This window comes from Canis lupus, chromosome 15 (assembly GCF_003254725.2).
Source record: "Canis lupus dingo isolate Sandy chromosome 15, ASM325472v2, whole genome shotgun sequence".
In the NCBI taxonomy this organism is placed as follows: domain Eukaryota; kingdom Metazoa; phylum Chordata; class Mammalia; order Carnivora; family Canidae; genus Canis; species Canis lupus.
The window spans coordinates 49422672-49445936 of NC_064257.1; the positions used below are offsets into that span (position 1 = coordinate 49422672).

The 23265-nt window shown below is 42.9% G+C and overlaps 2 protein-coding genes and 1 long non-coding RNA gene across 3 annotated transcripts in view; 1 reads left to right on the plus strand and 2 right to left on the minus strand.

Annotated features, from left to right (window-relative positions):
- Positions 1–12804: 12804 nt before the first annotated feature.
- LOC112654652 (40S ribosomal protein S24-like) lies at positions 12805–13378 on the minus strand. The gene has a single exon (XM_035698856.2). It carries the CDS (start codon positions 13320–13322, stop codon positions 12930–12932), a length of 393 nt encoding a protein of 130 aa, XP_035554749.1. The 5' UTR covers positions 13323–13378; the 3' UTR covers positions 12805–12929.
- A 143-nt stretch (positions 13379–13521) lies between these two features.
- On the minus strand, positions 13522–15899 carry LOC112654653 (uncharacterized). Its single transcript, XR_004804994.2, has 4 exons — positions 15501–15899; positions 15206–15384; positions 14827–14903; positions 13522–14250 (listed from the first exon to the last, which is right to left on the minus strand). It is a non-coding gene; the product is annotated as an uncharacterized LOC112654653 (long non-coding RNA).
- Positions 15900–16152: 253 nt separating this feature from the next.
- The window catches only part of FHIP1A (FHF complex subunit HOOK interacting protein 1A), a 233138-nt gene continuing 226025 nt past the window's right edge, over positions 16153–23265 (plus strand). The window contains exon 1 of the mRNA XM_035698860.2: positions 16153–16461. The gene's annotated coding sequence lies outside the window, so the exon portion shown is untranslated. The remainder of the gene's footprint in view (positions 16462–23265) is intronic.

The window sequence follows — 23265 nt, forward strand, 5'->3', positions numbered from 1 at the left end:
GTTCTGTAAATATCTGTGAAATCCATCTGGTCCAGTGTATCATTTAAAACTCTTGTTTCTTTGGAGATATTGTGCTTAGAATATCTGTCATTTGCAGAAAGCGCCATGTTGAAGTCTCCCAGTATTAGTGTATTATTATCTAAGTATGTCTTTACTTTGGTTATTAATTGATTTATATACTTGGCAGCTCCCACATTAGGGGCATAAATATTCATGATTGTTAGGTCCTCTTGTTGGATAGATCCTTTAAGTATGATATAGTATCCCTCTTCATCTCTTACTACAGTCTTTGGGATAAACTTTAATTTATCTGATATAAGGATTGCTACCCCTGCTTTCTTTTGAGGACCATTGAATAGTAAATTGTTCTCTAACCTTTCATTTTCAGGCTGTAGGTTCCTTAGGTCTAAAATGAGTCTCCTGTAGACAGCCAATACATAGGTCTTGCTTTTTTATCCAGTCTGAAACCCTGCATCTTTTGATGGAGTCATTAAGCCCATTCACATTCAGAATTACTATTGAAAGATATGAATTTAGTGTCATCATAATACCTATTCAGTCCCTGTTTTTGTGGCTTATTTCTTTGGGTGTCATTATTCTTTTACAGAGTCCCCCTTAATATTTCTTGCAGAGCTGGTTTGGAGGTCACATATTCTTTCAGTTTCTGCCTATCTTGGAAGCTCTTTATCTCTCCTATTCTGAATGAGAGCCTTGCTGGATAAAGTATTCTTGGCTGCATGTTCTTCTCATTTATGACCCTGAATATATCCTGCCAGCCCTTTCTGGCCTGCCAGGTCTCTGTGGAGAGGTCTGCATTAATCTAATATTTCTCTCCATATAAGTTAGGGATCTCTTGCCTCTTGCTGCTTTAAGGATTTTCTCTTTATCTTTGGAATTTGCAAGTTTCACCATTAAATGTTGGGGTGTTGAATGGTTTTTATTGATTTTGGGGGGACCTTTCTATCTCCTAGATTTGAATGCCTGTTTCCCTCCCCACATTAGGGACGTTCTCAGCCATGATTTATTCAAATATGCTTTCTGGTCCTCTGTCCCTCTCCGTGCCCTCTGGAACCCCAATTAAATGTAGATTTATCCTTTTGAGGCTATTTATTTCCCTTAACCTTTCCTCATGGTCTTTTAATTATTTTTCTCTTTTTTCCTCAGTTTCCTTCCTTGACATCAACTTGTCTTCTATGTCACTCACTCTTTCTTCTACCTCATTAGCCCTCGTCATTAGGACCTCCAGTTTGGATTGCATCTCATTTAATTGATTTTTAATTTTGGCCTGATTAGATCTAAATTCTGCAGTCATGAAGTCTCTTGAATCCTTTATGCTTTTTTCCAGAGCCACCAGTAGCTTTATAATTGTGCTTCTGAATTGGCTTTCTGACATCAGATTGTAATCTAAATTCTGTAACTCTGTGGCAGAGAGTACTCTTTCTGATTTTTTTGTGATGAGTTCTTCTTTCTAGTCATTTTGCTCAGTGCAGAGTGGCTAAAAACAAGTTGTACTGGAAAAAGGAAGAAAAAAAAAGGAAAAAAAAGGAGGGGTACCCTTTGGTTCTATATACTGTAAGTCCCTCGACTTCCCCTGGAGCTTTCCAGCGCTGCTTGGTCAAGAACTTGCTCTTCCCCCGTCCTTCCAGCTGGTCTTCTGGGGGAGGGGCCTGCTGTGCTGTTCTCAGGTATGTGCACCTGGGGGAGCTGCCTCGCCCCCTGCCAGGTGCACGGCTCAGTGGGAGCTGTTTATCCTGTGAGGCCCTGTTCCCTGGTGGCCCCAATTCGTCCCAGGCACAGGGTGACACCAGGAGGAACAATACCGGCAGCGGCCAGCTCTCCAGCCCTGGAGTGAGCTCCCACAGTAACTACCACAGTCTCTCCTCCGCACTGGCCTAGATGCTCCAGGGGCCGGGGGCGGGGGGCGCTGATCTGCACAGCTGGCGGGGGTGCCCCGCGGCAGGAGCATCCTTGCTCTCCTGGGCCCTCTCTGCTTCCATCTGTCTGGGGGGGTGTGCAGCACAGGATCCTGGGCTGTGTCCCCCAGCACCCTGGGCTCCAGGGCCTGCGCTGCTGGAGTCGTGCTCCCAGGGCTGAGCAGCCCCCTCCGCGCAGAGCGCCCCCGAGCTGCTCCCATGGCCCCACTGGGCACGCAGTCCAGCCTCCCGCCCTTTCCCGTGCTCTCCTCCAGGCGCCCCTCCTCTGTTAGTGACCCCGGGAGCCTGGGGGCTCCACGGCCCCTCCTGGGATCCTGCCCGAGCTCCCTGCCAGAGCCTCTCCATCGGGGAAAATGGTAAAGTTCCCACTTCTCCGGGTTGGGGCCTTCCTGTCCCGAGGCTCCCGCTGCCCCCACCCCCCCTTAGCCCGGCTCCTCGCAGGGCCCCTCCCCCACTGGATGCTTCCTGCCCCCCTGCCTTCCTACCTTGTTAGAAGAGCAAACTCTTCTTTCTGTAGCCTTCCGGCTGTTCCCTCTTTAAATCTCAAGCTGATTTTGTAGGTTTTCAGGATGATTTGAAAGTTATCTAGGTGAGTTGGTGGAGCCGGGTGACTTGGAGACCCTACTCCTCTGCCATCTTGCCCCCCTCCCCAAGTTGAACCCATTCTTACTCCCCCAGCCCCATATTAGGTGTATGGTGTTATATTTTACATGGTTTTATTTTATGAATCCTTTGATTTTTTTTTTAATGGAAATACTTATTTTTACTGCTTTTGTGTTTTTTACTTTTTATACTCTCACTTATGGCATTTCCTTTCCACTGAAAGAGTCCCCCTTAATATGTCTGGTAGGGCTGGTGTAATCCTCATGAACTTCTTTAGTTTTTGTTTGTCTGAAAGACTCTATCTCCCCTCCTATTCTGAATGATAGCCTTGCTGGATAGAGTATTGTTGGCTGCAGATTTTTCCCTTTCAGTACTTTGAATATATCATGTCACTTTCTTCTGGCCTGCAGAGTTTCTGCTGAAAAGCTGCTGAGAGCTGTACATGGTTTCCCTTATATATAATTGTCTTCTTTCCTCTTGCTGCTTTAATTTTTTTTTCTTTATCACTACTCAGCTTCCTAATCCTCCATCACTTCCAGAGTCAAACCCATGGATTTAAAATATTCCAGGCTTTAAGTCCTGCTGGTTATAAGAACTCATTTGGCCCCTCTCACTTTTAGAGACAAATATTACGGATATTCATCTTCCCTGTGAGGGCTCCCCAGCGTGAAAGTCTGTTTTTCACCCTTCACCCTTCTCCATACCACCAGCTCCCTTCCCACCATGGACAGCCAAGGACCATTTTGCTTCTAACTGCGTCTTTGTTTTTGCTACTTCTTCAATGTGCCTTCTTCTCCATCTTTAGTCTTCAGATCATTTTCTGGATTATTTACACTGATGTGAGTGTTATCTAGTTGTGTCTGTGGGATGAGATGAGCTTAGGGTTCTCCAACTGTGCCATCCTCCCAGCTTCTGTCCAACCTTTGACATTTTAGTTATAATATGTTTTGGTGTGGATTTTTTGGAGTTCATCTTTTTTTTTTGTACTCACTGAAATTCCTGGATCTGGATGTTTGTTTCCCTCCCTAGGTTAAGGAAGTTTTCATCCATTATTTTTCAAACAGGTTTTCTGCCCTGTTTTGTCTCTTTTCCTTCTGAGACCCCTGTAATGCAGATGTTGCTTCATGAGGCCCCAAACTATCTTCAGTTTTTTTTCACTCTTTTTGCTGCTCTGATGGAGTGTGAGTTCCACTGCCTTCTCTTTAAGGTCACCGATCCTTTCTTCTGCTTCATCTAATTTGATGTTGAATCCCTCCAGTGCATTTTCCAGTTTGGTTATTGTATTTTTCAGCTCTGTGACTTCTTTTTGGTAGTTCTGTATTTTCTATCTTTATTAAGGTTTTTACTGTGTTCATCTATTTTTTACCTGTGTTCAGTGAGACTCTTCATGACCATTATTTTGAACTCTTTATCAAGTAAGTCACTTATCTGTTTCCTTAAGGACTGTTTTTTTGGAAGTTTTAGCATGTTCTTCGATTGGGAACACATTCTTCTGTATCTTATTCTTCTTGTTTTTTTGTTTTTTTGTTTTTTGACACTGGGTTGGTTTCTATGTATTAGATAAAACAGCTACCTTTCCCAGCCTTGGAGGAGTGACCTTGTGTGGGAGATGAAACGTATTGTTCAACTTTGCTCTGGCTCTAGGGTATCTTTCAAATATTTGAGGTTGCCCAAGCATCTATTTTATTTTTAGTGGCCCTCAGTAGTTGAGGGTATGCCAAGACTTGTCAGTTTTCCAAAGGTGGAGGATCTCAATCAGCACCTAGGTTTAGGCCAGGCCTTTAAGCAGCAGCTTTTAAAGTATGCAAACATATATAGTCCTATGGGACTGCAAGCATTAAGTCCCACTGGCTCTTAGAACCAGGGGATCTAGAGGTGTCCACTGGTGACAGCTATAAGAATTGGGGTACTAGAGGAGGGTACTTGCTCCTTTCCAAGAGATATGGGGAGGTGGAATGAGGCAGAAGGAGAGGGCAGATGGTGCATGCCAGCCTCTGTCCCTAAAGAGTACCCAAGTGGGTTCCTTGATATGTATTAAATTAGATGCCTGTACTTCAAAGTGGTGCTTAAGATAATCAAATAAGCATTGTTCACATAAAGTCTGGGTTCCTCTAAATTAACTGCCTCTGCACTGGTCCCTGTGATGGGTGAGTTTGAGTGTGAGAGCTCTTTAAGAGCTATTTCTCAGTTCTCTATAGCTTTGTTGGTTTGGGGACATGAGCTGCATTGGTTTTCAAAACTTGGCATTTTGGGGGCTTGTCACTCAGGTACAGGTGTTGAACACTCTTGTGCCCAATGTGGAGTTCAAACCCTTGGCTCCTCAGAGAGAAGCTCCAGGTTTTGATTGCCTTCCTGATTTTGCATCAGTGTGTCAGGAGTTGAGTTTGATAAGATTGTCTCAGCCACTCCTTAAACCCACTTTATTTTATTATTTTTTAAAGTTTTTATTTATTCATGAGAGACACACAGAGGCAGAGACACAGGCAGAGAGAAGCAGGCTCCATGCAGGGAGCCCCATGTGGGACTCAATCCCAGGACTCCAGGATCACGCCCTGAACTGAAGGCAGGAGCTAAACCGCTAAGCCACCCAGGCGTCCCTTAAACCCACTTTAATATGCATCCCCCCCCCCATTTGTCTGATGTATAGGATTTGCTCAGCTAGTTTGTGGTTTTTGTTTTGTTTTTGTTTTTCTCCAGAGGAAATTATTCCATATTTAGCCGTCGATTCAGTGTATTCACGGCAGAAGGTGAGGTCAGGATCTTCCTACATTACCATGCTGAGCTAGAACTTCTAAGTACCATTCTATTAGTTTCTAGGCAGTCCCAACTAAAGTTAATTCCATTTAAAAAATTTCCTCTAACTCTAATCATGTTATACCTTGCTATAGTGATAGGCATAGGCAGTTTATTTTCTTTTCTGGATTACTGTGGTGGGATGGTGTTATGTTCATTTTTATGGTTCCCTTTAGGACTAATAGCAGGTTTGGGTTTGGTAGGTTCTTAATGTGTGTACTACATTGAAGGGAAGGAAGAAAATAAATATATATGTATATATACACACCTGGTGTATTCCTTATCCTTAAGATATGCATGTGTACTTACATAAATATATTTGCAGTGATGTTTCATGCATTAAATCAAAGATTTCTGGTTCTAGATAAGATCATGAACTGAGCATGACTGCTGGGTCCTTCTCATACACAACCATTCTGGAGATGCCAGAAAGGAGATATTTATAGCAACCTAGAATCTAAGGAAAAAATTTCAATCTAACAATGGACACTAACCAAAAATCTATAATAAACATCCTACTTAGCAAAATTTTAGATGCTGCATTACTTAGGAAGTTGTTTCCTGTATGTAAAAGAAACCAACACAATAGTGGTAAGCACACGAGGGATTGGTTTTTCCTCATAGCAGGAAGCCCAGAGGTGGGCAGTACAGTTCTGTTACATGTCCTCACAAAGCTTCAGTGTTTAGGCCCCTTCTAGTTTTCTGATCATCCTTTCACACATCGAGCTTTTCCACCCTCATCCTTTCAAGGTGGCTTTTGCTTCTCTGGTAACCATAATCTAGGCAGGAAGAAGGGAGAGTGGAGAGAAGGGCAAAGAGATGTGGAACCTAGCCAGCTACGCTTTCTGAAAGCTCACACAGGGGCATTGTCTAACATCCCACTGGCTTGACTATTACATGACCACTTTTAGTTACAAGGACAGCTGCACTTTTGCCTCTATAAAAAAATTGGGTTCTGGCGGAAAGGAAAAAAATAGAGACTTGAGGTTGGGTAGACCAACCAAAAGCATCTGCTTTGTATTCTGTTGAGGTTTGAGAATAGCATCATGATCTCCACTGTGACCACTACCTTTCAAGTTAGTGGCTGATGTCTTGGCTATTGCAAAAAGACAACAATAAATGTGAAAATAACTTGGTCAGTTCTGCTAAAATTGGCAAAAACCAAATCTAGCTTATTAACTAAGTTATTGAACAATACTAGGTAGCTTGCTGAGCCTATAAAATCGGCAATGTGTTTCCAATACAAATTTGGAAACTATAGAACTAGGAACTGTACCCAAATCATACCAAAGATCAGCTGTAGTGGAGAGCAGAGACTCTACCATGGGTCCGGCCAACTCTACCAATCTGAGCATTGGGTACTCGTGCAGGAATCTCTGCCGCCACCCAATCTCTGTTTTCTTTCTTTCAGGATGACTCTGAACAGTGATTTCTTCTCATTTCATTAATGTCCCTTTTAAAATCTGTGTTATCTCTGCATAGGAGTCTGAAAAAAGCAAGTTTCTGTCTTTATTATGGGTGTTGGGGATTTAACAGGAAAGAAACCTCTTGTAATTCCCAAGAAGGATGTTTAGAGATGCTAAAGGACTGGAAAGAATGATGAATACATTAAAACATATCACAACATATTGCTTTCAGATGTTGATAATTTATATAAATCCTCTTCAAATTCAACCAACCTTTAGAACCAAAAAGAGAGTACAGCAAAACAGCCAGGTACATGATAAACATATAAAAACAAACTTCATACCTCCATATTAACAATGATAGAGTAGAATTGCAACAAAACCATATGACATACAGAAATTGAGCTATTAAAGAATATAAAAATAATTATGGAATAAATTGTGCAACTTCATTAAAGGATATTTTAAAAATATCTGAATAAATGAAACAAAATATCCTGGCAATAGATGAGATCTGTTAACATTTTGAAGATTTAATTCCTCAAAAATTAATATATAAATGCAGTATAATTAAAAAGAATCGCAGAAGGATTTTTAGAGATAAATCAATAAAGTGGTTTTAAAATGTATTTCGTGAATATATAAAGGACAGTTTTGAAAAATAAGCCAAAGTAATTGAAATAGTGTAAGAGGATCAAATCTTTAAGCTAAGAAGTCAGGGTAGAAAGTCAAGAAACAGACCTGTGAATATATGGGAATTTGCTATGGAGAAATAAAATCAATAAAGAAATACTGGATTATTTAGTAAATGGTACTGAGAAAATTAGCTCACTCTAAGGAGAAAAATACAATCAAATCCCTAACTTATCTAAAAATAAACTCTAAATGTATTATAAAGGATTAAATATAAAATTGAAGAAGAAAATATAGTAGAATACTAGGAAAGGAAAAGATTTCTTTAATAAGAGTTCCAGGTTGAGTCTTCCAGGAAACAGACCTTAAGATAGAGTTTTGCATTTGGGGAGATTAGTGGGCTATGGTCTCAGGGTCAACACCTATGGAGGAGCCAAGGAAGCAGGATCCTGCAGAGTGAGAAGTTGAACTGTGGTAGTCTTAGTTTGATCCCATGAGAAGCTCCAGAACTGAGACAGTTCTGATTTGGACTGAGTGGACCCAAACTTTATCCCTTGTATAGACCAGTTACTGTCCCCAGGAAGTGGGCACAACTTTGGGTAAGATAGTTAGGCAGGGGCAATGCCAGAGTCTCCCACCTTTTCCTCTCGGCAATTGTGAATAATGCTGCTATGAACATGCTGTGTAAATATCTCTTCAAGATCCCACTTTCAATTCTTTTGGCTATATATAAGAAATGGATTGCTGGATCAGATGATAATTATATTTTTAACTTTTTGAGGAAGTAGCTGTACCAATTTGCATTCCCACCAACAGTGCACAGGGATTACCCCTTTCTTTCCATATCCTTGCCAGCACTTTTCTGGGTGTGTGTGTGTGTGTGTGTGTGTGTGCGCACGCCTGCATTTTTTTGGTAGTGGGTGTCCTAATGTGTGTGGGGGATTATCCTGTAGCCTTGATGTGCATTTTTTAGTTTTTTGAAAGTAAAATTTATTATCTTATAATCATAAAAGGAACATATATTAGGTTGTAGAAGGTTGGGAAAACAGAAAATTATAATGAAGAAAATATCTTTTAGAGTCTTGGTACTTCAAGATAATCAATGTTAAAACTTTGGTTTGTGTGATTCAATCTTTTTTTCTGTCCATATTTACACATGGGTGATGCTAGCTTATATTACCCCTTTAGGCAAGTCTAAAAAGTTCTTCTGTTCTCTGGGTGAATGCAGCCCTGTAGCAGGGTGATGCAGCTTGATAAGCAGAATGCAGCTAGATTTCAGATTTCAGTTGCCTCGAGGGCAGGTACCCTGTGTAGTGAACAACTTGGGTAACCGTAAGTCATAGTTCTGAATGTACACATGGGTTTTATTTTAGATTTTTTATGAAACTGAGATCATCTACATGATAGACTATGTTTGGATAGAACAAAATTTATTTTGGTTCATTCCTGTTTGAGAAATTGTTTGCAAAATGTTGATATTATAAATTCTTGCTGGTATGATAATACTTTTAGTATTATTTTCTTGGGATAAATTCCAAAAAACTGCCTTGATAATTAATTAAACCTGAGTGCTTATCAGATGCACTACGCTGTGCTCAGAGAGATACAATCATCATCACACACCAATGATTTAGGTACTATGATTCTCTCTTTTTAGAGATAAAACTGAGGCACAACAAGAAATGAAGTGACTTAGTTACTTGATCCAAGTCATACAGCTGGAAGTATAGAGTTGGGATATGAACACACTCTGTCAGTGCATCTACTCCAGAGCCTAAGCCATGAACATGTTACCACTGATTCACTTAAAAGGACAAGACAGATGGATGATGGAAGAGTTTTATGATAAATAAGACTTGCATCATCAGTGGAGTAGACCACTGATAATTTCTACAGGAGAGGAGACCATTCACAAGGATTGGCTTATTATTATTATTAATAATGTATTTGTTAGAAGAATTTTTTGACAGAATTATTAATATTTGAACAAGACACACATTGTTCATTTCTAAGCTCTTTTTAAGAGAAGCAACTTAAGAAGATAATTTAAATTTAGATTTAATCTGACTATAAATGATACTGTCTTTGTGTTCCAAGATATCTGGGTCAGTGAAGGGATCGTTTTGACATCCTCATCTCAGACTGCTCACTTCCCTATTCTGCACCTGAACTTCTATTTTTGTTAATCAGAGGTGATAGCCTTTGTTCACTTCCTCACAGAGATGTAAAGATATAGACTCTAGTCCCATGAGTTATGTGAAAGAAGAGTGTTTGCTAGTACTAATGAGATATTGTTCTTCCTTTTTTCATATAATCATGTTTTAATATTTTAAATATTTTTTGGGAAATATATAATGCAATTTAAAATACAATTACATTTTTAAAGCGGGAATAAAGGAGGTAAGAAAAGAAGGGAGTCTTCTGAAGGCCTTCTGTGTTAAAGAAATTTAATATGAATACTTGGACATAATGTGTATAACAAGCTAGAGAAGGTCAGAATAAATGAGACAAATTAATGAAAAATATAATCTAGACAGGTTGAAATTATATTACTAGTATATGCACTCACAACATTGCCTTTCTTTCTCTTTTCTTCTCTTCTCTTTTCATTTTTCTTTCTCTTTCCTTTTCATTTCTTTTCTTTTCTTTTCTTTTCTTTTCTTTTCTTTTCTTTTCGTAGGCTCCACACCCTTGAACTTACAACAGATCGAGACCTGAACTGAGATCAAGAGTTAGATGCTTCCCTGACTAAGCCATCCAGGCACCCTCCAATGTGCTTATTTCTAATTTTTTAAAGTTATTTTGTTATTTAAATTCAATTAATTATTATGGATTATTCAATTATTATTATGGATTCGGAGGTAGAGGTCAGTGATTCATCAGTCTCCGATAATATCCAGTGTGTATTTCATCATGTGCCCTCCTTAATGCCCATCACCCAGTTAGTTACTCTGTCCCCCCACTCCTCTTCTCTCCAGCAACCCTCAGTTTGTTTCATGATTAAGAGTCTCTTTTGGTTTGTCTTCCTCTCTGATTACATCTTGTTTTATTTTTCCCTCCCTTCCTCTAATGCTCTTCTATTTTGTTTATTAAATTCCACATAAGAGTGAGATCATAATTGTCTCTGGTTGACTTATTTTGCTTAGTATAATACCCTCTAGTTCCATTCATGTCATTGCAAATGGCAAGATTTATTATTATTTTTTTTGATGGCTGAGTATACAAGATATTCCCTTGTATGTATATATACCACATCTTCTTTATCCATTCATCTGTTGATGGACATTGGAGCTCTTTCCATAGTTTGGCTATTGTGGACATTGCTACTATAAACACTGGGGTGCAGGTGCCCCTTTGGATCACTACATTTGTATCTATGGGGTAAATTCCTAGTAGGGCAATTGCTGGGTTGTAGGGTAGCTCTATTTTTAACTTTTTGAGGAACCTCCATACTGTTTTCCAGAGTGGCTGCATCAGCTTGCACTCCCAGCTTATTTCTAACTTCACTTAATCATTTCAACTTTTAAAGTAGTAGAGTTCAAATCAATGGCTGTCACTGGATACATCATGTTAAAAATGCATTGCTTCAAACTAAAACTCTTTTAAATATTGCCAGTGGGAGTGTAAATTGGTATAACCACCTTGGGAAAACTTTGGCGGTATCCACTAAATCTCATTATGTATACAGCCTATCATCCCCCCAGAGTGTGACACTATCTTATGGCAGAAAGTGTGCAAATAGAGAAAACAAAGAGAATAAAAAGAGGTCAACCTAATATAGAGATAACCTAATAAAAAGAGGGCAACCTAATATAGAGATTATTAAGGATTATCCTACTTTAATATTGTTTTGTAGTAGGCTTATTTTATATAATAATGTATTGTGAACCATTTTCATTTAATAGACATTCATTAATATTTTTAAAAGTCTGCTTATACTCTTATAACATGGTTTCACATGGGTTCACTCTTATAATATGGCTGTCTTGGTGGATACTTAGCATATTTCTTTTCACTACACTTAAATGACACTGTGATGGACATTCTTATATATAAAGTTTTAGCAAATATTTGAATATTAGATAAATTTCTAGAAGTAAAATTTCTGGTTTGAAAAGTATAAACATTTTGAATATTTAGATCTACATTTCTAAAAATTGCTGTGACTTCCTTCAGTATGGTATGATATTGTCCAACATCCAACAATATTATTTCTATGATTTTTCTGATCTTGCCAAATTTATAAGTAAAAAATAATTGTTTCTCATTGGCCATTTGTGCTTTTTAAAATTTTATTTTTTAGAATTCTCTGTTATTTTGACTATTTTTCTATTGATACATCTCATTTGAAATAATTTTTTATAAGGAGTAGCAACAAAAATTCTTTGCTTATTACATATGTTGTATTTTTTTGTTTTATTACAAACTTTTCATATTTTAAACTCCTTTCTCAAATTAGTAAACTCTGATACCTTGGTTTGTCTCCTTAAGGAAGTAGATAGAACTCAGGAGAAACTACTATAACATGGATTTGATGTTTAGATGTACTGTAAAATAATCACAACAGTTCTAGTTATCATCTATCATCATACAAAATTAATAGAATATTATTGACTGCATTTCCCCTGCTGTATAATACTTCCCTATGACTTATTTGTTTTATAACTGGATGTTTGGACCTCTTGTTCTCTTTCACCCATTTTATCCCCCATCTCTACGCCCTGCTCCTCTGGCAACTATCAGTCTGTTCTCTATATCCATGAGTCTGATTTTTTTTTTTTTTTTTTTTTTTTTTTAGAGTTTATTTTAGAGAGACTGTGAGTGGGGAGGGGCAGAGCAGGGAGGAAGACTCTGAATCAGACTTTGCACTGAGCATGGAGCCGGACATGGCGCTTGATGCTACCACTGACCTGAGCTGAAATCAAGAGCTGGAGGCTTATCTAACTGAGCCACCCAGGCGTCCCTGTTTTGTTTTCTAAAATTCCCCATGTAAGTGAAATCATATGGTATTTGCATTTCTCTGACTTATTTCACATAGTATAATACTCTCAAGGTTCATCTGTGTTGTCACAAGTGGCAAGATTTCATTCTTTTTTTATGACTAATATTCCATTGTTTTTATATTTTTATTTCATGCCCTTTCTTTCCTGTTTTCATTTCCTTCTCCTTTACTTTTAGTAAGACTTATTTCCTCTAAAACAGTGACCCTGTTTCCTCCCCAGAGGGCATAGTAGATAGGTATGAAACTCATTTTTGTAGAGAGGGAGTTAACATTCTTAACCGTTGCTGTTTATCAGGTACTGTGCTAGATACTTCACTGCATTAATTCATGTTATCCTTAACACAACTCTAATGAGTTAAGTATTTCCTTCATTTGATAAAGTGAGGAACTTGAAGATTGTTCAAATTATGTGTTCTTTCTTTTCTGTCTTCCCTTTGGCCTTTTTTTTTTTTCACATTAACGTTCTTAGTTTATTAATCCTCTCATGAAAAATCTGCACAATCACTACAGATAAAGCCACTGCAGAATCTTTACTCCTTCTGTTGTCCAATCTCCAGCTCACTTTTTGCCAGCACCAACGTTGGCTTTTGCAGATCCCCTGACTTTCTTCATTCTGTTTTTGCGTTCTTTGCGCTGTTTTCTTGAAGTCTTTTTCTTCTCATACAGGCCATGTCTTGCAAGTCTATGTTTGGGTTCATTTTTCTTTGCATAATCCAAGGAATCATAAATCACCCCAAAGCCAGTTGTCTTGCCACCACCAAAATGGGTTCTGAATCCAAATACAAATATGACATCTGGTGTGGTCTTGTACATTTTGGCTAGTTTTTCCCGAATTTCTGTCTTAGGTACTGTTGCCTTCCCGGGATGAAGAACATCAATGACCATCTGTTTCCGCTGAAGCAGTCGGTTGGTCATGAACTTCCTGGTCCAGATAGTTACTGTGTCATTCATGATGGCGGCCGAGCTTCAAGCAGCTGAGGAGAAAAGCCTCTCTGGCCTTCTTGATTTTTATACCCAGTCTGCTCCTTTTGAAGTCTTCTCCTTTATTCTGGCAATTCCATCCTTCCAGCTGCTCAGGCTCAAAACCTCAAAGAGTCTTCCTTGTTTTCTTTCCTTCATGCTTCACATTCAATCTGTGAAGAGGCCCTGTCAGTTTGTTACCTCCAGTCCTATCTCCCTAGTCAGAGCCACTATCCTCTTGCTCTTGGATTATTTCAATAGCCTTCTAACTAGTCTCTGCTACCCACTCCTGTCTATACTCAGCTTAAAAGTCAAAGTGCTCCTATGTGTCAGAAGATGTCATTTTTCTACCCTAAACCCTCCAATGGCTCCCAACTCAGTCAGAGTAAAAGCCTCACCCGAACTGTACCACCCCAACTCTTCCTGTCTTTACCTTCTCCATTCGGCCACTCTGGTTTCTTGGTTGTTCCTAGCGCACCCAGGCATGTTCCTGCCTCAGGGCTTTGGTACTTGCTGTGCTTTCTGCCTTGAAAGTTGCCTGTCCAGATATCTCACTCCTTAACCTCCTGTAGGCCTTTGCTCAAATGTTACCTCCTCCAGAGGTGTTCCTTGATCATCTTATTTGAAAGAGTACCTGTCATACTCCTTATGTCTCTACCCTGTTTAATTTTCCTCCGGAGCATTTCTATTTTTTTTTCTATTTTTTTTAAAGATTTTATTTATTGATTCATGATAGACATAGAGAGAGAGAGAGGCAGAGGGAGAAGCAGGCTCCATGCCGGGAGTCCGATGTGGGACTCCAGGATCGCGCTCTGGGCCAAAGGCAGGCGCTAAACCGCTGAGCCACCCAGGGATCCCCATCCTCTGGAGCATTTCTAATCAGTCGGCAGTCCACAGGTTTATAGCTGGTCTCTCTCATCTGGAAAGTAAGCTCCATTAGGGTTACTAGCATTTTTATGTGTTAGTTCTCCCCTGTGACCCCAACACCTAGAAGAATGCCTAGCATGAAAAAAACCACTAAATGAACAGTGATTAAGTGAATGATTCCCCCATGTTCCATTCATTAGAGCCGTCCAAGGTGACCTGCTGGCCAGAACTTCCTCTTTTCTTTCTCTCTTGTCCTTCCCAGCTTTTACTTAGGGGACTTTGTCTACACTTGTTTCAGGTGAAACGCTGGTGAATCCTGAGAGGAATCACAGCAAGGGCAACCGTCTTCCTGCTGCTGTTCGGGAGCCACAGCAGTGGTGGTAGACGGCCTTAGAAGGAAGTGTGAAATATGTATCCTCCCATTACCGTGGTTGCAAGAGAGAACTGGAAACTGGAGATACCTGATTTTGGTTCTCTCCAGATGTCATTCATTGAGAACGAAGGGAGGAAGATGCTTCCTCCAAAGGGGAATTTGGTAAGGTGCCAGCAGGATGCTGCTGAGGTGGAAAATTCTCCACATCAGCCTTTGTAAGCTGGTGTGGCCCAACCTGCTCAGGTTTTGGCTTACCTCAAGTTTCAACCACGCCAACCACAGAGCTCTGAAACAGCCAGGAAGGCCTCGACTGAAGAATTTGATTCCTCCTCCTGGATTTAAAGTCCAGAAAGCAAAGCACTGACTATGCTGCCCAAGCACGCAGGGGGTGTGGGAGATAGAGGAATGGGGAGGGAAGGCGGCCCTTCCCAGTTTGGCATGGACACAGGCCCAAGTGTCTAATGAAGGGCAGACGGCAAAGAAGGGGCCAGGCTGTGCAGGGGCCTCCCCCGGGGAGGTCTGGGCTCTGGGAGGGATGTTGACACGGGGCAGTGCTAAAGACCAACAGTTCTCTCCACCCCACCTCACCCTGCCCCAGTGTGTATGTGTGGCCTGGGGGGGATGGATTCTGAACCTGCCGTCCCATCGTCCTGGGAGTCTCCAGCCGGGGATGGTTCCTTTCAGCTGTAGAACTGCCCAAATTAGGAAGCCCTCATTTAGGGGGTGAAGCCCTCATTTAGGGGGTGTGGTTCTCCAGTGACCGTGTGCCTCGCGCACACATACTCACAAACAACTGCAGTAACACTGACTCATCTTAAAAAAAAAAAAAAAAAAAAAAAAGAGCACCACCTGCTTCCCCCCCAGCCTCCCACCCCGGGCTCCCCCAAACCCTGCCATTGTCCGCCCAGGGCAAATCTCCCCCTGCCCACTTCAGTAGAATATGCCAGAATAACCGGCGGACGTTTCCGACCTCGGATTCAGCTCTCTTGGGACTCTATGAACATCTTAAAATTCAAGCCTCAGGGACAAAAGGAGGGCTTCAGTGAAAGCAACTGGAGTGGGAGAGGGAGAGGGCGCGGCCGGCCGCGGTCACGCCCTGGAAAGCGAGACATCTCGGAGGTCGGGCGGCCTGGCCCCACCGCCCCCACTCGGCGGGACCCCGGAAACGAGCCCCCGCTGGTTCATAAATGCGGATTCATTTTCTCGTCTGGGGGGTGTGCGTGAGCGCGGCCGTGTGTGAAGGGGCGCAGTTCTGGCAAAAGACGAGCCCCCGAGGCCGGGTGTCCTTCACGCCGCCCGGGTTAAGTTTCGGTGGAAAGTTTCCCTCCGAGGCTCCTCCCCCTTCACCCTGGAAACCAGGGCCCCGCGCACCTGGCGGCCGCGAGGCCCGGGGGCGGGGCCGGCGGGGCGGGGGGCGGGGCCAGGCCGGCGGGGGCGTGGCCAGGCAGGCGGGGGCGGGGCCAGGCAGGCGGGGGCGGGGCCAGGAGCGCGCTCCCCGGGGCCGCCGGGCAGGTTGGGCCCCGCCCCGCAGGTTAGGCCCCGCCCCGCCCCGCCCCGCCCCCGCTCCCGCGAGCAGAGCTGGGAGGGGTGAGTGGTGCGGAGCCCGGGATCCGCGCGGCTCAGCCACCCGCTGACGCACCGTCGAAAAGTTGCGCTCAGCCCTCCTCCCTCCTCCCTCCTCCTCCTCTCTTCCCAGGGCCTGGCGGGCTGCGGAGTTGGAGCCGCGCGGGGAGCAGCCGGCCCCCTCCCCACTCGGTGCCCCGCGCGCGGGGGGCGGCTCCGCGGCCGGTGCCTCCAGGACGGCGGCACAAACTTTCCCGACTGTTTGCGGACACCGTCCCGAGAGCCCCGCACGGCGGGGAGGAGGAGCCAGGTACTGCGGACAGGTAGGTACGTGGCATCCTGCTCTGAGCTGTGCGCTTGCGGGATTCCTTTACTTGGGGGGCTCGAGGGAGGCGGGGAGGGCAGACGGGCCTCTCCCCTGCACCCCGGCTGGGCGGGAGGCGCGGCGGTGGGTGGGGGTTGCGCTGGGAACACCCCGAACGGGATCGCGGCGGGGAGGAGGCGCTGCGGGAGCCGCGGGAGCCCGCGTTGCCCGGTGACTGACCTCGGGGGACAGCCAGCCAGCTTGTTTTGACGGAGGAAGATGTCATCAGGACTCGCTGGCTCTTTCCCTGGTCCCTGAGGCCAGAGAGCGGGGGTCCTGTGGGAGGAACGGGCAGAGGCGAGAGCTCTAGGGCGCAGCCTTGCTCGCCCGGGGACAGAGGAGGTGCCGCTCTGAGGGCTGCAGTGCTCTGCGGGTGTAGGGACGGACTTGTTGGGTGGCTGTTGCTCAATTCCATAAGGTCTCTGTGAGACTGCGTTCACGTCGTGGTGGTGGTTCTTGATGGTGTGCCTGCTTGTCCGTCCGTCTCTCCCCCGCCCCGACTCTAACAAGGCTTTCTTGTTAACCCCGTTTCTGCTGGCGAAGGGCGCTAGCTGCCGTCCTATTTCAAGCCCGGCCAGAGAGAGGTGTTGGGAGCAGCTGTAGTCGTGTTTGCTTGGAACTTTGGGAATCACGTGAGCCCTGGTTCACCCACCTGGATCCACCGATTCTTAACAGATCCAGCTTCCACCATTCAGCAAGCGGTGCAGACCTCAGCCATCGGGTGGCAGGGAGATACCTCCTTTAGAGGAAGGAGCCCCAAACAGAGAGAGACAGCCCTGAGGAGTAATAGTAAGGCGACAGATTGGGCCCACCCACCGGGTTCTCTGGAAGAGCTCTGCTATCAAATTCATCTTATTAGGAAGTCATCTGCTCTCTGCTAATAGCCAGAGCAGCCCTGATGAAATTATGTAGGTCATTGAAAAATAATTCCTGCTTAATCACCTTTATCCTGTTGATTAATGAGAGAAAAGATTTCCTCTCCTTAATGTACCATGCCTGCTTGGCGGGGTCACCTGCCTGACCTCAAGTTCACTTGTACACCTGGCACTAGACTTGATGTTGTCCCTGCCCAAAGCTAGCATACCCCAGCTGAAGTCTACACTTGGAGAATGTTAGTGGTCACCTCTGGACAGATATTATGCAGGAGATTCAGTCCATAAATTTTAATGCTGCATACTTGTTGGCTTTAGATAACTTTTCAGATAATTAAAAACGGATTTCTTTTAGCTGTGGTTAATCCCTTTCCACAGAGCTCATAAGAATTGTGCCCATGCTTGTCTTGAAACGCATGAGAGTTTGGGGTCCTATTTTTTGTTTGTCCTGTAGCCTCAGGAACAGGATTAAATTGTGTGGGGTGGATGAAAATGGCAACCCCCCCCCCCAAAAAAAAAAAAAAACGGGGCATCAGTGAGCTGGATTCAGAGAGAGGTTTAGAGTGGTCTAATAATGTAGGCCCAACTACCTAGCTAGCTTCCTTCTTGCCTCTACATAGAGACACTGTAGGTTGTATTGCGTGTAATGTAGGCTTTTGAAGACTAGAAGTCAAAAGACTGTTCGGAGTAATGTGTCACTGGACAGTTCTGCATGATGATATCCCAAGTTTGGCTCAAAACACTTTTCCTGCAGTTTGTTCTACCATGATAGGAAGCCAGTAGATAGTGTCTGCAAATCAGAAAGCAGATGTACAAACAAATCATGTAGAAAGAGAGAGGTACATATTAGAAGAAACAGGAGTTGCCTGAGAAGTGACTTTTGAAATTTCGTTCTTGTATTACTTAAAATTTTGATAAGGAAGCTTCCCCTCTCTGCAGATAAGAAACAGAATTGCTTTCCCAGATCCATGCTTCAATGCTTGATCTTTACTCTGTGTACAGGTTTCATAGAGCAATGCATGGGCCCTTTGAAGAATTGGGCACTCACATTCTGGCCTTGAAACACAATTTCTATCTACTTCACTATCTTTCTCAGCAACTTCCAGCTTTTAGCCTCGGTAGAGGAACGGTGCTCAAGAGGGACCAGTAATGTCAGGGATTTCATTTGTAGGGATCTGATCTCTTAGTAAAGACAAATACCGAAAGTAACATTTCTATAGTGTTTTATGATCAGCAAAGTGCGTTGACATGTACCACGTTTTTGCTTTGTGGTTTAACCATTTTGTAGTGGGTGCTGTTCTAATTAGGCTACATAGGAGGAAAACAGAAGATTCTGAGAAAATAAGGAACTTTTAGGTACATACTTCTGTTACCCTTTTAAAAGGAAAAGGCTTTAAAAAAAAAGGAAAAGGTAAGTAATTCAACCAGCAAAATTGAGTTTATTCAGAAGCGGCAGAGGAATTGCAGTTCAGGACAGGCAAGTGATGGTGAACCATGGGCAACCTGGGAGAACAAAAGAGGAGTGTGCTTTTATAGAGGAAAGGAAGTTGGGAGGGGTTTGTCTTGAACAAAAGTTCTTTGGAGGAGAAACGAGAGAAGTTCTGAGTGGTGGCAGCTTCTCGCTGGCTGCAGGCAAGGGCAGCTTGCTGTTGCTGGGCTGAGAGGAAATCTTCCTTCTGGATTGTGCAGGCTGTGACCACGAGTGGTATGTGTGTCAGAGCTCTCCTTTTGTGGCTTCTCAGCTCCAATTTTGAGTTCGATTTCTTTAACACATTTTTATGTTTCCCTCTTTTGGTCAAGATGTTTCTTTAAAAGCATCACTGACCAAGAGTTGGGTCATCTGTTCCTTATAGGAAAAGTTTCTGTCCCTTGATGTGAGGAAGGACCTTTTCTGGGTGTCATGGCCCATGTCAAAGGAAGTGCCCAGATTGGAAACTGTTGAGGCCACATTTGAGTAACAAGGCAGGGTAGAAGGGAGAAATCTCAGGCATTTCTCATCTAAAGTCTATATCAAGGTTGTAAGCACTGATGTTAATCTTGATGCCCAGAGTCAGCAACACCTTATTTGGTACATTGTTCCTTTTTTTTTTTAAATTTTTAAAATTTATTTATGATAGTCACACACACACACACACACACAGAGAGGGAGAGAGAGGCAGAGACATAGGCAGAGGGAGAAGCAGGCTCCATGCACCGGGAGCCCGACGTGGGATTTGATCCTGGGTCTCCAGGATCGCGCCCTGGGCCAAAGGCAGGCGCTAAACCGCTGTGCCACCCAGGGATCCCCTGGTACATTGTTCCTACAAAGGTTTGACAGGCACCAGGTGCAGAGCTTAAAAATGATTTTATAAAATAAAATGAGAGGAGCAGAATAATGACCCCAGTTTGTATCATAGTCTAAATCCAGGAGCCTAAACCTGAAGGCAACTAGCCAAAGAAATCAAGGACCATGGATTGTCACGTGGAATATTTTTTAAAATCTATTTTATTTAAATTCAGTTTGCCAACATATAGTGTAACACCTAATGCTTATCTCCTCGTGTGCCCTCCTTAATGTCCATCACCAGGCTACCCTATCCCTCCACTAACCTCCCCTTCTGCAACCCTTTGTTTCCCAGAGTTAGGAGTCTCTCATGGTTTGTCTTCCTCTCTACTTTTTCCCCAATCAGCTCCCCTCCTTTCCCTTTGGTCATGAGGAATTTGTGGTAGCCGATATGCTTGTTCCCTAATTTTATGTATTTGGCTTTCTACTTCTCCAGAGGAGTTTATTCATGTGTGTCAGGTGTTTGCTATCACACAAATACCTTCTTATTTAGCAAGTAGGTGATCAAGGATTACGTGATTGTCCAAAACTACATTAACCAGTGAGTCAAGTAATTGTTATTGGATGACTGTTGTCTTCAGAGTGGAATTGGAGAGTTTTTCTGACTCCAGAGAGAGCTTTCTAATAATTTGTTCACTGGTGTAGTACCTACAATAGGGATAAGTGCCCTTCCAATAGAGGCAAATCCAGAGTTCTATATACCTCCTGGGAGTTCCTGGTTATGGCAGCAGTAAAGGTTTAGTGGAGAAGACCAATGAAAGGTTTCAGATTTATTGTTAGAAATTCTAGTAAGCAGTGGCCTCCAATCTGCCAGCTGTCTAAACATTCATAGGCCCATTGAGAGGCCCATTCTTCACAAAGGTAAAATCAGGTGGTGCATATAAGATTCCTGCTAGAGCTTGATTATTAATGGCGCTGTTAATTGGGATGATTTAGTTGGTCCTTTAAAGCCAAGGGTCAGTGGTGTTTGAGGAATAATTGGGGTGAAAGCAATCTTATTCTGTGGACTTTGTTCTTAAAAGGCTGTATAGAGAGGGGTTGTTTTGCTAGGGCAAGGAGACCTAAGGCAGTAATGAGAATGGGCAACCATATGGGTGGGATAGGTACAATTATTTATTTTGAGAGTTATGACAGGGGAGAGATCAAAGCAAGGTGCTGGAAAACCTGGTTGTAGAAATTTGACTTAGTGACAGATATCCAGAGAGGTGCAGGTAGCAGTGGAGGTGGAGGAGAAGATTTGCTGTGAGGAAGAGTCATGACTGTCATGGACAGATCCAACAGAATCTGAATCATCAGAAAGGTTTCCCCCTTTTGTGAGGAATTGGAAAATGTGGGGGAGGGCATTGTCTTTCCAGGACAGCGAAGGAGAAAACAGACTAAGAGAAAGCAGAAAGAATATTGGCCTGATTCCATCATATTGAGGAAAGCTGTCTGCTTCAGCTGTTGTCTGCTTTAATTCCTAGAAATCTTCAATTTGAGGTTATCCGGTTGGTGTACAGATCCAGTCAGGTTTTGAGGCTTTCTTCATAGAAGACACATGGATCCAGGAGTCCACTCCTTGGATTTTGGCTGCACACGGATTGGTCATTAACACTTGATAAGGGCCCTTCCATTGTGGTTGAAGAGTCTTTTTGGAGAGGTCTTTCCAATAAACAAAATTCCCATGTTGCAGGGTGTGGTATTTGAGGTCTTCGTCTCCTGAGAGTGCACTGTGAAAAGATTGCTCTACTACTAGAGCATGGTTATTTTCAAGGGAGGTAATTAGACATTTGCAAGACTGAAGTGTATCTCCTTTTATTAAGTGCAGATAAAAAGGGGTGGAAGCTAGATTTATGAGGCACCCAGTAAATATCTCAAAGGGTGAGAGTTCATGAGTTCCAAAGGGGATGGATCTAGATTTAGAAGAACCAACCACCATAGTATTTGCAGAGTTTCCACAAATTTTGCCAGTTGAGTTTTGATGATGTTGTTGGTTCATTTGACTCATCCTGAGGACTGAGGATGATAAGCACAGTGAAAATGTTGTAAAACTGGCCAAACAGCACAGACTTGCCATAATATTTGGCCAGTTAAATGGATTTTCTGGTTGCGGTGGAGATGAAGAGGGGTTCCTGATGTATGGATGATCCTTCCAGTAGGATTTTAGCTTTGGAAGAGGCAAAATCCTTGATCCAGTGGAAAACCATACAAATCATTACCAAAACATATTTATACCCATGAGATGGAAGTAGCTGAGTAAAGTCCATTTGCCAAACTTTGAATGGTTCAGTAGGCAATATAAAGTGCCAGGAGCTGTACAGATAGCTCTCCCTGACTTTTATTTTGAGCAGATGGGACAAGTTAAGTAGGCGCTTTTTAAAGCCTTGTTAATATTTCCTTACCAGTATTGATTCATAAACATTACCATTTTATCTATAGGCAAATGGTTTAATGCATGTACAGTGGTCAATAGCGGGAATTTTAGAATTTCTGGTAGGACCGGCTTCTTATTTGGTCCACCAGAGGTTTTTCTTCTTACCATACCAAAACCATCTGATTGTCAATATTGTTTTTCCTTTCTGGTGCTGATTGTTGGATGTCTCTAGGCAGTTTCTCCACATTATCATCTGGAGGTGAGTTCCTTTGGACCATGACAGAGGTTTTGACCTCTGAACCTTTGGAGGGCAGTATGTTTTGCAGACAGGTCAGCAAGGTGATTTCCTTTAGCTTTCTGAGAGTCAAGCTCAGAATGTTCTGGAATTGTAGTGATAGACAAAGCAGGAGGTAAAAGTGTGGTGTCCAATAATTTCTGGGGGAAAAAAAGATCTATTTTTAATTTCGTCTGCTGGAATTAAGGAAGCGACATTGTTGCCCTAACATTTCAAAGTCCTCAACCCCTCCAAAGGTCTGTCTACTGTTCATATAAATGTTGGCAGTCCTCCCATTGGTTAGGATAGAGGCCCCAGAGTGTGTAGTTGGGCTTGTTGGGCTCAAGTAGCCAAAGTTAAAGGTGCTACTTGAGTTACTTCCAAAGGGATTGATAGTGCATACTCAGCAAAACATTTACCATCTTCATTTTCCACATAAGATCCATCAGTGAACCATGAGGAGTCATGGTTATTGAAAGGAGTTTTTTTTAAGTCATCACAGGGAGTCAGGGGTCATCTGTTGGTATTGAGCAGTCGTGGGGGGCTTCATCAGTGTGGGAAGGGGAAAGAGTAGCAGGGCTAAGGTTTTTACTGTGAATTATTACAGTGATAGAAGGGGCAGTTTACAGGAGCATTTCATAGGAAGTGAGACAGCTTACTAAAAGATGTTATGAAGAGAATTAAGAGTTCAACTGCACGTTCCACAAAGATGGTTAAAAAGGATCCCATGGCCATTTCCTCAGTGGCCTTTACAAAAAGGGCAGTAGCAGACATAGCTCTGAGGCCTGGGGGTTATCCACAGGCTACAGGATCTAGTTGTTGGCTGTAGTATCCTATGGGCTGGTGATGATCATCATGCTTTTGGGTGAGTGCTCCAAGGACAGTCCCTTCTTTTCATATACAAAGGAAGAAAGGGAGTTGATAATTGGGGTGTCCAAGGGCAGG